The 15,578-nt window shown below is 40.9% G+C and overlaps 2 protein-coding genes and 1 pseudogene across 2 annotated transcripts in view; 1 reads left to right on the forward strand and 2 right to left on the reverse strand.

The window, feature by feature from the left end:
* LOC140953577 (NFX1-type zinc finger-containing protein 1-like) overlaps positions 1 to 10,435 on the forward strand; it is a 38,445-nt gene extending 28,010 nt beyond the window's left edge. The window contains exons 23-26 of the mRNA XM_073402992.1: positions 5,419 to 5,490; positions 6,764 to 6,809; positions 7,451 to 7,543; positions 8,533 to 10,435. Of these exons, the coding sequence (XP_073259093.1) occupies positions 5,419 to 5,490; positions 6,764 to 6,809; positions 7,451 to 7,543; positions 8,533 to 9,962 (1,641 nt within the window). The 3' untranslated portion in view covers positions 9,963 to 10,435. The remainder of the gene's footprint in view (positions 1 to 5,418; positions 5,491 to 6,763; positions 6,810 to 7,450; positions 7,544 to 8,532) is intronic.
* Positions 2,229 to 4,583, reverse strand: LOC140921771 (uncharacterized). The gene is made up of 2 exons (XM_073371772.1): positions 4,239 to 4,583; positions 2,229 to 3,065 (listed from the first exon to the last, which is right to left on the reverse strand). The coding sequence occupies exons 1-2, from the start codon at positions 4,581 to 4,583 to the stop codon at positions 2,229 to 2,231; spliced, it is 1,182 nt and encodes a 393-aa protein (XP_073227873.1).
* Positions 10,436 to 11,709: 1,274 nt separating the features above from the next.
* On the reverse strand, positions 11,710 to 14,161 carry LOC140953796 (uncharacterized; annotated as a pseudogene).
* Between the last annotated feature and the right edge of the window lie 1,417 nt (positions 14,162 to 15,578).

The raw sequence follows: 15,578 nt of genomic DNA on the forward strand, positions 1-15,578 counted from the left end.
GTCAATTGATCACATTTCCTGTGCTCCGATCCCAAACTAGCTAAAAAGTATGAGATTGAATATTGTTCGCGATCTAGTAAAACGATTAACTGGTCAGCAGACAGCTTCCAAATAAATCACGTCACCTCGATGAGTTGACAAATGAGCCCGCGATATGGTCATGGGATACTGGTCAGTGGCTATCCTGTTTTGATAGCTAGCTGTCAATTGACTATATTGTGAATGTCATATATAAAAGATGAGGACTTGCCAACACACGCCCGAGACACCCCTCCCTTCCTTTTCGATAGTCTCCCCTACCCTACCCGTACAATCTGTAGACGCGTACGTACGTACGGACGGACGGACGTACGCTCGGTCAGTCACGTGACAACCAAGCGAAAAGAGGTTGACCATATTCCATGAGTATGGGGCTCTGTCCCACGCGCGCTTCGCGCGCGGGAGCCCCGCTACAAAGCAGCTGCACCCTTACAGGAAGTTCCGTTCTGTAGACTCTTGTTTTAACTGAGGTCGACGTCGTGTTATTAATAGTTAAAACACAAATTACATAAAACTCTCTTTTAAAAATGTATGTTGTTTAGCTTACGTTAGCTTACCTTGGCTCCCTTTATATATATATATATACATGTATTTTTACCGTTCACTAGCTTTAAACTGAATGTTCCACGGGCCCAAAATTTGGGATATTTCTTACACCATGAAGGAAAAAGCAGGGGCACACAGAATTTTTTTTTTATTATTATTATTATTTTTTTTTAATCATTTAACAAAATGCTTTGCTGCTTACCGAATGCAGGAAGCGATAAACATACTTACCTACCTACATACTTAATTGTAACTCCCTAAAAGGGCTTTTCGGTTACAAGACAAATTAGCAAAACGAAAAAGGAGGAAATAACAGTTACGTATGAAATATTGATTACAAAATCATAATAATGCATCAGATCGGATTAGCTATTTGCAAAATTTTTCCAAAATGAGGATGATGAAATTAAGAGTGTAACAACTTAAGCGCATCCACCCATAATTTAAACGCGCCTTGACATAGATTTACAATACGCGTTATAATTTCTGTTTCTCTCTGACGAAACGTCAATCACGTTGACTTTAATTCATGCTAAACGAAAATGTATGTTCCAAAACCCTAAACAGCAGAAAATTAACCAATATAATGATACACCTGTCGCGAGAGATATTTAACGAATCTGCCGAAAGACGCCATTTTTATTTAAGCCATTTCATCAGAGATTTACGATTAAATATGCAGACTGAAATAAGCCCAAGGTGGTAAATACACGAGTGGCAGCAACGAAACTCCTCTAATAAGGATCAATAAGCGAGGATTTATGTTAAATCCCAAGGCTTCTGGCGCTGCACTGCAAGGCACGAGCTCAGAAAATGCTAGCATGGAATCATGCACAGTGCACAAGTCAGGTAGGTTGAATGCAGGGGCCACCTGTTGCATTGGGAAACTGTTACTCTCTTACCGTTCTGACAATAAAGCATCCATTTGCATGCAAGTTCACATTTAAGATAATGATATTAGATTAATAAAACATCATAAGTTGTTTTCTAAGAATGACTGACTTTAATAGGGTTGATTTCCACTGTGGCGCATGCGCAATTTTTCCCTGCGAAGGCGCGTAAATGAAATAGAGGCAATATATGAAAGGCCACGCGTAAGGGTAAAAGTTGAGCGAGGTTCAACTTTTAAGGAATACGCGTGACCTTCCGTACATTGTCTCCATTTTATTTACTCGCGTAAAATTCACGTGCCTTTGCACGGAAAAATTACGCGACAGTGGAAATCCACCCTTGAGGTTGATTTCCACTGACGCGTTTTTGGCTACGCACGTAAATTTTAATCACGTAAATAAAATAGAGGCAAGATATAAAGTGTTGAGAATAAACGTTAAGTTGAGCGAGGTTCTACTTTTACGCCTACTTGCGACCTTTCATACATCGTCTCTATTTTATTTGCCTAAACCTAACCCTAAGGGTTGATTTCCAGTGTCGCGTAGTTTTTACGTGCGTACGTACGTAAAATTTACGTTCGCAAATAAAATAGAGTCAATGCATGAAAGGTCGCACGTAAGCGTAAAAGTTGAACCTCGCTCAACTCCTCGTTTAATCATAGCACTTTTTATCTTGCCTCTATTTTATTTACGTGATTAAAATTTACGTGCGTTAACATGCGGAGCCAAAAACGCGTCAGTGGTAATCCACCTTTAGGCTAGAGAGCCCTGATGCCGAACTCCAAACCACCACTGAGTGGTGGAATCATCACTTGATACACATCTGTGAACCTTATTGACTGTTTGGTACCATCCGAAGTTATCCTCCCCTCCCGGTGACTTCACTGCACCTGTGGATTGGCTGGTAAACTGACACCCGATCGTTGGACCGTAAAACGAATCAGTATGCGCATGCCAATTATCTGTTTGGACGAACTGAGCCGTGCAGTTGCTACAGTTATATCCTCGGATGCTAATAAATTCGTATTTTTTACATCCGTCGAAATTCAAGCGCATAACGTCGATATCATTCAACTTGGCCCTTAAGTAATCTCTGTATTTAAGTTCTTCAGTGTTAAAGTTGCAAGTTGCTCGCACGTGCGTTGAGCGGTTTGCTGTGGTTATCATGCGTGGCCAAGACAGACGAAATTTGCTCCATAAAACGGCTCCCTGATTTACCGGAAAGTCTTTGTAAAATGCTTTATCCGCAAATTCATTATTATTTCGAAAGCTGAAAGATTCAATCAAAGTCCAAACGAATCCTTTTTCAGAGATAGCATCACAAAAGACCTCGTACATGGTCATAGTCGCTGGGTCAAACAGTTGATACACTCCGGACTTGCTCCCTTCGTTTCTCCATAGTTGCTCTTTGCAAGATGTTGCTCTTCGTTTGTGACAGAATCTACCATAATATCCCACTGCGCATGTACAGTTGAACTTGTTTTTAGCGTCTTCACATAACTCAGTGCAGTTGCCACCATGAGCGCATAAATTCTGATTACAGCACTGGTTACTTACTGGTTGCCCTTTGCAAGCCTTGTTAACAAATGTCTATAGTACAACAGGAGAGTATGTTAAAAGTACATGTAGGAATAATCTTTATACACTTATATAATCTTTATGTTATATATTATTATTTGCAAGACCCTTCCTTTTTTATAATGTGCTTTAAAAGATATTTCTTCCTTATGGATTTTGGTGATAGCTCCGCTTTTAGGTTTGCCCAATTTGCAAATGCCGAATATTTACTCTGTTGAATCAACTTCCTTGCTTTATAAACTGTCAACAATATGGGAATGTTTTGTAAAGAGCTCGGCGCGCAGAGCGTTAAGCACAAGAAAAATCAATATATCAGTATCAATATCAGTGTTTGCACAAACAAGTCAACAAGCATATGAAGTATTTACAGATATTGTTCATCCATCCAATATTTTTGGGATTCAGACAACCTGCACCATGAGGGGAAGTGTAACTTAAAGTTCTTAATTTCAAGAGAGACATTAAGGGGTCTCTGAAGAAAAGAGGGTGCTGAAAATTAAGGAACAAGATTTTAAGTAACACATCCTTAAAAAAGCAACACGAAATTTGAAAGCTGAGATGCATGTTGTCCTCCTTTTCAAAACGTCAGCCTTCCAAACCCGGGGGGATACTCCCCTATATAAGCTATATAGGTATGTGCCACCCTATCGGGTAGGGTTTTTGTGGTGTTTTGGTCTGAAAACGGGTATGGTTTTCGAGGGCACTTACGGAAATGTATCAACGTATTTATCGTCTCAATTCCAAATGAGTAAGAAAGAAAGAGAAATTTGGGAATTCGAATTGGATTTGAAGAATTGTTTTGTTTGCGCTCCAGGCTAAGTAAAGCTAACATAGTTTCTGCCTAAAGGACATGTCTGGAAACGGGTATGGATTTTAGAGGTCGGGTCTGAAAACGGATGTAGAAAATTACAGTTTTTCGCAGTCTGAAATAGGGACAGGATTTGGATAACCAGGCGGCACACCCCCACCAAGAATTCCCAGGAGTAGCCCCCCCCCCCCCCCCCCCGATTCCAAAATAGTGCATTTCTATCAAAAGATTGCAACTTCTTTTGTTAACTACAGGACGAGGCAATACCGAATAAAGCCGAAATACAATGATTACTCTGATTAAGTATAATCTCGACAGACTGTCTGTGTCTTCCTTTGGCAAAGCCGGAGACATTCGACATTAGATTCACTGGTTACCTGATTGACGTATTCTCTATTCATATCATAATAAGTGTATCCCTTTTCCTTGAGAAAGTCTTCAGGAGCAGAAAATCTGTCTTCATCCAGCAACTCGCATCGATTTTCCCTTATTTGATACGCTTGGCATTTACATTTCTCCTCAAAGCATTTTACATGACAGTCAAACGGTTTCGACAGCGTGTAATTTCTAAAGCTGTGTCCTTGCATAGCCAGATGTTTTATTCCCGTCTTACCAATACTTCCACTGCTTTGTTCGCATCTTCTCTGACAGTCTGTGGCCAATTTCAAACTGCAGATATCAAAAAATATCGACACGAAAAGGAAATAGTTCGCCAGTGTCATGGTTTTAACGTAAAATATCACTTTTGAGTATTCTTTCCAGAGCTAAAATTCCCTATCAAATAACCAACCAGTTTAAAGAAAAAGAAAGTTTTCGCAAAAGGAAACGTGCTCAGTATAAGAAAAGGAAACTTAATATACATGTATATTTTATGGAAATAAGCTTTTACCCAGCTTAGTGATAAACTGTTTCAACAAATAAGTTTACTCAGCGTTTGTTTGTCATTTCTTCCTTTCGGTTTTCTAGTGACTGGGATTCGAGGATATGGCATGCATCCTCAAGCGTTTTAGACTATTTTTCAGCTTGCATTTTATGTTTCTTCAGTCACCGTTACCGCAAGCAACTAAAAACGCACCCAGACTTTAATTTGTGAGAGATATGCTAAATATAATTAGCGAATGTTGAGCGTAATGTCAATCTTGTTCACGCTGATGAAATATTTGTCTGCTGACTGAAATCACCAGTCGCTGGATAAATTAGACGTATGTCTAATTTTGTGAAGCCATATGAGAAAAAATGGTCAAGGACGCAATAAGAAAGCACGATTAGTTAAATGACAGTTAATGAAATACATAAGCTGCCTCGGCCAGGTGGCAATTCTTCAATAATTGAATTGAATTTCAATTATTGATTGGGAAGAACTAGTTTGACAAGTCACCTTTTAACATTATCACTGATGCCATTTCAAAGCACAGACGATCACGCGTGTGATGCAATATCATGGGATCCCTGTGGCAATGGTGATGAAATAGAACTCGTAGATTTACAGCCACGTTTAAAGAGCAAGTTGAGTCTTAGGTGTAATCAAGTGCCGGACATTTTTTTTTCTCTCGCCAGATTGTCAGTGATTTCATGCGGAAGAGGAAGCAACTTGGCTGTAGATTTCCATTCCGTTCTAGTGTAGATTCGGTGAGTAACACCAAAATTCCAAATAGGATTGTGAGAAATATGGAACCTCATAGAGGTTTTACCTACAGGCGGTTAAGGCAGGGTCACCTTTGATCACCGGGTGTTTTTTAGACCAGTGGTTCTACTTTTTTTGGAATTGCCGGTTTTGGCCTAGACTACCACACTCAATTAACGTCAAATTCGATGCTGTGATCCGCGGCAGGATTAGTTCAGTCGGCCGGTAGAGCGCTGAGCTGCAGAGTAGAGCGGGAAGTCGCGGGTTCGATTCCCGAAGCCGGACCAATACTCAGTATCTTAAAATAACCGAGAAATTAAGGTACTACCTTTGCCCTGCAAATGGCTAGACCTTTGCGTGGCTCGGATGACCACGTAAAATGACGTTCCCGTCTCCAGTAGGCGACATCAAACCCATAATGCCCGCAATTCGTCCTTTCGTACTAAATACATTGACACTCAAACAAAGTGCATTTTTTTGTGTGCTTGTTATGAGGTAAACGCAAAACCCCTTTCTGGTTTCTTTACACGCGTCCCTTACTAACGCAAGTTCGAAGTAACCGTTCGGCCACTAAGTCTTGACCCTTGCTAATTCACCTTTTGTGGAATCTTCCTAATGACAAATTGTGGTTCGATTATTCAAAGGAAAATCATTCCCCACCCTTCCCACCCCAACCAAAGACTGAAGCCAACCGTTTCGGTAATCCTGGCTATTCTTAAGTAGCGTAAATGCTCGAATTAGCGCCCGGGGCGCTTATTTAATTTTCTTAGGCGAGAGGGGGGCGCTAATTCGAAGGGGGGCTCTCATTTGAAGGAGGGCGCTCATTTCGTTTGTCAATTTTTAGCCTCAAAATGACACTATCTTTACCGAAAATGGCCTCGTAATTCCAAGAACTTTTAAGGCAGTAACAAGGAGCCGGCGATTGGGAGCAAAGTTTTACGAGGAACTTAATAAAGTGAAGCAGCTATGTGCTCACATTGATATTTCTATCAAGGAAGTGAGAAGCAAACCCGTGCGACTTTGAAAGGACATTACTGTTTATACTATTTAATAATGTCACATTTCATTAAAAGGACCGTATAGACCGTATACGTCTCGTATATCGTACCGTGTACCGAAACTCATTTTTTCTCGGGGGAGGGAGGGGGCGCCTATTTGAAGGGGGGCGCTTATTACAAATTTTGAGCCTTAGAAGGGGCCCTAATTCGAAGCGGGGCGCTTATTTGAAGCTGGGCGCTAATTCGAGCATTTACGGTAAGTACTATTTTTTTTTACCAGGAATCTTTGAAGCCCGCTCAGACTTCCTTTGTTGGTGAATCTCCAGGCAAGTATACGAAATGTTATCCGTTGCCCTTACGTACTATATTTTTTTCTCTGTTGATAATGCTTTTTTTTCTGGAATGTCTTCTGCTTAACCTGCACTTTCCGGGACGCTGGTGTTTACAACAGTTTAAAAATTGTATCCGGTGTAGACTGCAAAACAGTCCGTACATTCCCGTAGTCAAGTACGCGCACTTCAAGCATGTGGCGTGTAAGGCTCGCGCGCTTCACGCGTGTGAGAAAAAATACCCGAGTGCTTTTCAGTCTAATTCTATTTTCCAGTAAGAGGGATATGTGCCAATTTAGGCAGAGTAAGTTTTACGTCACAATTGTTGGTGGTTTTTCCCATGGTCAAGAACTTTGAAAGTATTCTTTTATTCCCAAGACTCGTGTAATCTCAGTATAAATAATGCACCCTTCATCTATTTTTCTGCTTCACCGATTCCTAAGCAATAACACATCAGTCGGTGTCAGCTTCTCTCGACGCAAGTTCCTTTACCCCGTGCATGTTTTTCTCTCGCTACATCTACATAGGCCTTCACTGGGACTCTCCATTGTCTGGTCTCCAGTCTTGCCTTCAATAACCTGAGATCAGTCCTTGGTGATGAAATATTAATGTTAAAAGCTTTTTTTTTTGTCTCCCAGCTGGAGGTAACGTAATAAATGTCAACGCTCAACAAGCATTTCTTAATGTAGGAGGGGCAGCCTCAGCGAATACCATCAACGCTCCCAGTTCAGGTTGGTATCGGTAGGTTACCTTTGGTACTGATGGATGGTGGTTTTCTGTCCAGGGCCATATCCCGGGAGGAGGGTACTCAACAAAGTTTTATGCGGGTAGGCTCCGCCTCGAGGGGCAACCCCTTACCCTTTTTATATGCATTCATGACAGACTGGTACCCCTTTCCCATACCTTCTATTGACAAATGGTACCCCTTTTAGATACCAACAATCTTGGACAAAACTGATGAGAAAATTGTGTACTTGGGGAGCATTTTTCTGAACATCGTAGCTGTACCGGTTCTTTACTCTCCTCCTTCCCCTGAAAGCGATGTTGCTGTGTATTCAAAAGAAAGCCTGATCCCTGGGCGTTTCTAGGAAGCAACATTAAATTGGGGGAAGGGGATTTCTTTCCGCAAAGGCGTCGTTTGGGAAATAGTTTTGTTGTGTAGGAAAGTGGACATGATAGGGAAGCTTTCTCAAGTAGTTTTGTCCGGGATTGTAGTTCAGAGCTTTGCATCCCTTGCTGTAAATGCATTGTCTCTAAAATATGAATAAATCACAAAAGCAGAACGTTTTCTCGACTTCACAGCCATAATTTATACCTGTCATCCCTTTTTGCGCCTTATTAAAGACTCGAATAAAAGATTTCCCTATTCCTTCATATACTTCAAGTAGAACTAGTGAAATCCCTACCATTTCATATACCCGAAGCCTTTCGGGCGGATCCTCCCCATATAGGCCATTAGAGGTGTTACCCCCCCCCCCCCCGGGGGGGGAGCAAATTCCCTTCCTTGTCTGGAAGCTAAACGAAAGCAGACGCCTGAGTTTGGGCAAAAACCAGGTCTGACGCTATACAAACAAAGCCACCGTGTTTCTTTTCGTAGTGCGAAAGGCCATGATGGGAAACACGTTTTCCTTTAAGAATTCTGATAATTATTTGGTTTTTTTAAATATTCCCTTAACCGTTTTTTTTGTTGTTGTTGTTGTTGTTATCTTTGCCTATACAGGGGATCCTTCATTAATCGCTTCGTCCCCACCACAGTCAGGTATACGTTTACCATCTCAGATAACTGGCAAGACGCCTGTTCAGGATCCAAGGTCACCACTACCAGTTGTTATGTCCCCCTTCGGCACTGGGACACCCAGGTCGAACACTCAAGACGCAAGATCGCCTACACAAGCTACCTCTGGCGGGAAGAAATCTCTTGACGGTGAGGATGAGAAGATGAAAGATAGGCCAGTTCAAGAGTCTGCCAACCCGCCAAAAGACAGCACGGATGAAAGCTTGAAACATCTTGCAGGCGAACAGGTCTTTGAAGAGAAGCCAGTACAAGAAATTGAAAACGTGACAAAGAATGAGAAGATAGAGCAACCCAAATTTGGCCCGGAGGATTCTCTTCAAGAAGGTGTTGAAGAGTTTGATAAAGAAAAGCCACTTCAAGAGACTGAGCAGACTGGCAAAAATCAAACAGTTGGCGAGCAGTTCTTACAGCATTTTGAAGAGTTTGACAAAGAGAAACCTGTACAAGAGACGAAAGAACCTGGCAAATATGACACGGGCGGGGATCAGTCCTTGAAGAGTTTAGAAGATACTGAGAAACAGAAACCATTTAAGGAGAGTCCAGGCAATGAAACGGAAGGTCTCTCTGAGAGAAAACCTTTACAGGAAACCGCTAATTCCGCTGTCAAGACTAAAAGTACCGTAGAAGAGGAGGTACGTCCTACTCAGGAGACCGTGAGTCCAATTAAAGGACTTACTGAGGAATCTGATCAAGATAAGAGCAAGTCGTTGCAGGAAACAGGAAAACCCAGCCAAAGGCAAGATGCGGAAGGAGAAAACACAGAAGAAATTCAAACGGGCAACGACGTGTCTTCAGTTGACAATCCCGAAGTGAAGCGACCTAAGCAAGAAACTGCTAGCTCTGAAGCTAACTCCGACAGTTTGAAAGAAGAACCTGTCCCCTCTCAAGAAACCATGGCCGCTGGTAAGGGACCTTTTGAGGAGTCCGGGCTTGAAGTGGGCGTCAAGGCGCAACCAACAGATGACGTACACGACGTGCCTTCAGCGGGGAATCCCGAGTCGATACAGCCTAAACAAGAAACAGCGAGCTCTGATAAAGAGTCCGATAGTTTGAATGAGGAAGTTCTTCCCACCCAAGAAACCATGGCCGCTGGTAAAGGACCTTTTGAGGAGTCCGAGCTTGAAGTGGGTGTCAAGGCGCACCCAACAGACGAGGTACACGACAATTTGCCTCCAGTAGAGAATCCCGAATCGATACAGCCTAAAGAAGAAACAGCGAGATCTGAAGTTGAGACTGACAATTTGAAAGAAGAGGTTGTTCCCACCCAAGAAACCATGACCGCTGGTAAAGGGCCTTTCGAGGAGTCTGGGCTTGAAGTGGGGGTCAAAGCGCATCCAACCGACGAGAAAGAATAGTCACTTCTGACAATGTCAATGTTGCCTTCCTCTGGGATGGAGAGACTTTACTACGCGAAACAGCCCAATGTTTTTATAGTGAAAGCTGACTAGAAGTAAACAGAAATAACTAGTAAAAATGTTTAGGCTCAGCTAGAGTTGGGAACTTGATGTCAAAGACAAAGTTATTGGCAAACGATTCACGCAATGAGCGTAAACTTGTATACTGTTTTAACAACAAAACAGCGAAAACAAAATTATTAATTCTTCCTCGGTCAATAGTTAAATCAAATTAAAGGCATATCTTTTTGGGAGAACCTGCACAGAGTATTTATGTTAAATACCAAGGCTTCTGGCGCTGCACTGCAAGGCACAAGCTCAAAAAATGCCAGCATGGAATCTTGCACAGTGTGCATGTCCGGTAGGTGCAATGCAGGGGCCACTTGCTGCATTTGGAAACTGTTACTCTCTTACCGTTCTGACAATAAAGCATCCATACACATGCAAGTTCACATTTAAGATAATGATAGTAGATTAATAAAACATTATAAATTGTTTTCAAAGAATGACTGACTTTAATAGGGTTGATTTCCACTCTCGCGCTATTTTTCCCTGCGAAGGCGCGTAAATGAAATAGAGGCAATATATGAAAGGGCACGCGTAAGCGTAAAAGTTGAGCGAGGTTCAACTTTTACGTATACGCGTGGCCTTCCGTACATTGTCTCCATTTTATTTACGCGCGTAAAATTCACGTGCGTACGCACGGAAAAATTACGCGACAGTGGAAATCCACCCTTGAGGTTGATTTCCACTGACGCGTTTTTGGCTACGCACGTTAACGCGCGTAAATTTTAATCACGTAAATAAAATAGAGGCAAGATATGAAGCGTTGAGATTACACGTTAAGTTGCGAGAGGTTCTACTTTTACGCTTGCGTGCGACCTTTCATACATTGTCTCTATTTTATTTGCCTAACCCTAACCCTAAGGGTTGATTTCCAGTGTCGAGTAATTTTTACGTGCGTACGTGCGTAAAATTTACGTTCGCAAATAAAATAGAGGCAATGCATAAAAGCTTTCTTTATCACATTGTATCCTAAATGTGATATCTCGATGTAAATTCTGTAAAAACAGATTTTTTAAAACTTTCTTCCCCCTTTCACATACCTTCTATTTTGAAACTCGCCCCAGTCCTCTCTCAAAACTCGGAGAAAATGCATTTGGTGCGCACTTTCTGCAGCTCTACCGCAAAAACGAGTACGGTGACCCCCATTTTTTATTCCATGATTTTAGTAAGGACAGTACTTCCTTTCGATGAGAAAAAAATTGGCACAAATCTATGTTCAGTTTTTTGGCAATTTTACTAAATTGTACGGATTGAGCTATCATGAGTCGAATAGCGTGTGTCCAATTCAATTCTACTTTGGAGCGTAAAATAAAAACAGGAGCATTGAAAGGTATTTTTCTGGTATTTAAGTGGATAAACAATACAATAAAGTCAAATTCTGTGCGATACCACATGCATCATCGAAAAAATCTCTCGTTTTTGTCTAGTTTTGGGCTGCGCGCGGTTTTTGACAAAGGGTCTTAAATAGTCGTATTTCTCAGCATTGTGACGTCAAAACGAGCACGGTGACCCCCACTTTTTATTACTTTTTTATCATCTTCTTGACTTGTTACATCAGTGTACCAAGTTTCATCTACAATCTATGTTAGGTTCTTTTACTAGGGAATCACCTTAAGCTCAGCACCTCTTATCTTGCCTCTTTTATTTACGCGATTGAAATTTACTCTCGTTAACGTGCGTAGCCAAAACCGCGAAAATGGAAATCCACCTTTAGGCTAGAGAGCCTAGTGATGCCGAACTCCAAACCACCACTGAGTGGTGGAATCATCACTCGATACACATCTGTGAACCGGATTGACTGTTTCATACCATCCGAAGTTATCCTCCCCTCTCGGTAACTTCACTGCACCTGTGGATTGGCTGGTAAACTCACACCTTTTCTTTGGACCGTAAAACGAATCAGTATGCGCATGCCAATTATCTGTTTGGACGAACTGAGCCGTGCAGTTGCTACAGTTATATCCTCGGATGCTAATAAATTCGTAAATTTTTTACATGCACCACGGCCATTAAAGCGCATAACGTCGATATCATGTAACTTGGCCCTTAAGTAATCTCTGTATTTAAGTTCTTCAGTGTTAAAGTTGCACGTTGCTCGCACGTGCGTTGAGCGCTTTGCTGTGGTTATCATGCGTGCCAAGGCCAAACGAAACTTGCTCCATGTAAAGGCTTCCTGGTTTACCGGATACTCTTTGTAAAATGCTTTATCCGCAAATTCATTATTATTTCGAAAGCTGAAAGATTCAATCAAAGTCCAAACGAATCCTTTTTCAGAGATAGCATCACAAAAGACCTCGTACAGGGACATAGTCGTTGGGTCAAACAGTTGATACACTCCGGACTTGCTCTTTTCGTTTCTCCATAGTTCCTCTTTGCAAGAAGTTGCTCTTCGTTTGTGACAGAACCTGCCGTAATATCCCACTGCGCATGTACAGTTGAACTTGTTTTTAGCGTCGTCGTATAACTCAGTGCAGGTGCTACCATGAGCACATAAATTCTGATTACAGCACTTGTTAAGGAGTGGTTGCTCTTTGCAAGCCTCGTTTACAAATGTCTATAGTAAAACGGGAGAGTATGTTAAAAGTGCATGTAGGAATAATCTTTATACATTATTATAGATTATTATTTGCGGGACCCTCTCTATTAAATCTTTTTTATAATGTGCCTTAAATAATATCTCCTTCTTATGAATTTTGATGAAAGCTCCGCTTTAAGGTTTGCCCAATTTGCAAATGCCGAAATATATACTTCGTTGAATCAACTTCCTTGCTTTACAAACTGTCAACAATATGGGAATGTTTTGTAAAGAGCTCTGTGCGCAGAGCGTCAAGCACAAGAAAAATCAAGAAAGCTATTTTTTCTTCCACATTGTTTTGCACAAACAAGAAACCTCTTGCCTCAAAATAAGAAAGGGAACAGAGAAACCACATGAAGTGAGTTACAGATATTGTTCATCCATCCAGTATTTTTAGGATTCGAACAACCTGCGCCATGAGGGGAAGTGTAACCAAAAGTTCTTAATTTCAAGAGAGAGATAAAGGGGTCTCTGAAGAAAAGAGGGTGCTGAAAATTAAGGAACAAGATTTTAAAGTACCACATCCTTAAAAGCAACACGGAATTTGAAAGCTGAGATGCATGTTGTCCTCCTTTTCAAAACTTCAGCCTTCCAAACCCGGGGGGTACTCCCCTATATAAGCTAGTATACAGGTATGTGCCACCCCACCTGGTAGGGTTTTTGCACTGTTTTGGTCTGAAAACGGGTATGGTTATCGTGGGAACTACGGAAGTGTATGAACGTATTTATCGTCTCAATTCCAAATGAGTAAGAAAGAAAGAGAAATTTGCGAATTCGAGTTGGATTTGAAGAATCTTTTTGTTTGCGCTCCAAGCTAAGTAATGCTAACATAATTTCTGCCTGAAGGACAGGTTTGGAAACGGGTATATGGATTTTAGAGGTCTGGTCTGAAAACGGGTTTGGAAAATTACAGTTTTTCACAGTCTGAAATAGCATCAAGATTTTGAGAACCAGGCGGCACACCCCCACCAAGAATTCCGAGGAGTACCCCCCCGGCTTCCAAAATAGTGCATTTCTATCAAAAGATTGCAACCTGTTTTATTAACTACATGACGAGGCAATACCGAATAAAGCCTAAATACAATCCTTACTCTGATTAAGTATAATCTAGACAGACTGTCTGTGTCTTCCTTTGGCAAAGCAGGAGACATTCGACATTAGATTCACTAGTTACCTGATTGACGTATTCTCTATTCATATCATAATAAGTGTACCCCTTTTCCTTGAAAAAGTCTTCAGGAGCAGAAAATCTGTTTTCATCCAGCAACTCGCATCGATTTTCCCTTATTTGGTACGCTTGGCATTTACATTTCTCCTCAAAGCATTTTACATGACAGTCATATGGTTTCGACAGCGTGTAATTTTTAAAGCTGTGCCCTTGCATAGCCAGATTTTTCATTCCCGTTTTACCAATACTTCCTCTGCTTTGTTCGCATCCTCTCTGACAGTCTGCGGCTAAATTCAAACTGCAGATATCAAAAAATATCGACACGAAAAGGAAATAGTTCGCCAGTGTCATGGTTTTGACATAAAATATGAACTGAGTATTCTTCCGAGAGCTAAAATTCCCCATCAAATAACCAATCAGTTTAAAGAAAAGAAAGTTTTCGCAAATGAAACGTGCTTTGTATAAGAAAAGGAAATTTAATATACATGTATATTTTATGGAAATGAGCATTTACCCACGTTTTACCCAACTTAATGACAAACTGTTTCAACAATAATGTTAACTCAATGTTTGTTTGTCATTTTTCCCAGTCGGTTTAATTTCCTAGTGACTGGGATTCGAGGATACAGCGTGCATCCTCAAGCGGCTTGGCGCACGCTACTGGTGTACACGGCTAAGAATCTCACATCGTTTGGCTCTTATTAACTTATTAAAACTTAGATCGCATCGATATTTGGCAAGAAGTTAAAGTTTATAAACAGCTTTTCATTGAATATTTTTTTTCTGGCTGTAAGACCAAAATAAAATTAAAATATGAAAAATATGGCTCAAAATGGGACCATTTTTTAACAGCTCGCGTAACATTTACAGTCTAACCACGCATATTCTGGGATTTATCTATTTCTGTTAATGGTACTTTGGAAAAATTTCTCCACAGAGGTCAGTGACTTATGAGTACTAACTGTATTTAAAAATTACTGAACATAATGGCAAAACAACAAAGTTTAGGGCGTTTTCAGAAAGATGTTCTGTCTACATCCGATCTCTGTAAAGTGCGAACGTCAATTTAAAAGGTTGCTTTTGATCGACTTTCTTTTGTTGTTAAGAGAAGAAATAATAATTTTTGGAATGCTCATAAGTTATTATAGACTAACTGTTAAGACCTCGGGAAACTCATTTTTATGCTAAGATCAAATAACTAAGGTTAGACAGCATTTTTTTAACGTGAAAATTCGTAAACCGTGCGTTGGACTGAAAATCGGATTCTAGAGTGTGCTTTGGCACAAAGGTTTTGTGCCTAAAATGTGCCTAAGATTTGCATAAAGTGTGCATTTTAGTTTTGAAAAACGTGCCTAAGCCGTGCCTAAGTTGTGCCCAAACTGTGCCTAATCTGTGCACAAGTTGTGCCAAACTATTGAGTCACTCGGAAAATCGTGTCCAGCCTATCGAGCTCCACAGCGAAAGAAAAGTGCGCACGGCAATTATGTCAGTTTTAAGATTTACGAAGTCTAGAAACACGATCTGACGACCTTTTTATCCCGTAACAAGAAATAACATGACTCAGAATACGGTTAGAGACAGCAGGGAAAGCCCCGACAAACAGGAAAATGGAATCTTAAACAGGTTAGCGTATTTAAAGTAAGTGCTCAGCTCAATTACGTGTTGATTTAATTTCATCGATTCAAGAATTTCACTGATGTTAAGAAATTTCCAAGTGGACTTCTTATCCCCGTCTTAACGGAGCGTTTAGTTGGAACGAAATATTTGT

Source organism: Porites lutea, chromosome 12, assembly GCF_958299795.1.
Source record: "Porites lutea chromosome 12, jaPorLute2.1, whole genome shotgun sequence".
NCBI classification, from domain to species: Eukaryota; Metazoa; Cnidaria; class Anthozoa; order Scleractinia; family Poritidae; genus Porites; species Porites lutea.

What these genes read in the sequence shown, in the direction of transcription:
- LOC140921771 (XM_073371772.1), bottom strand. Translation starts at nt 4,583, where the DNA reads ATGACACTGGCGAACTATTTCCTTTTCGTGTCGATATTTTTTGATATC. An exon ending in ATAGAGAATACGTCAATCAG is followed by an intron (nt 3,066 to 4,238) that starts GTAACCAGTGAA and finishes GTTGTACTATAG; the next exon opens with ACATTTGTTAACAAGGCTTG.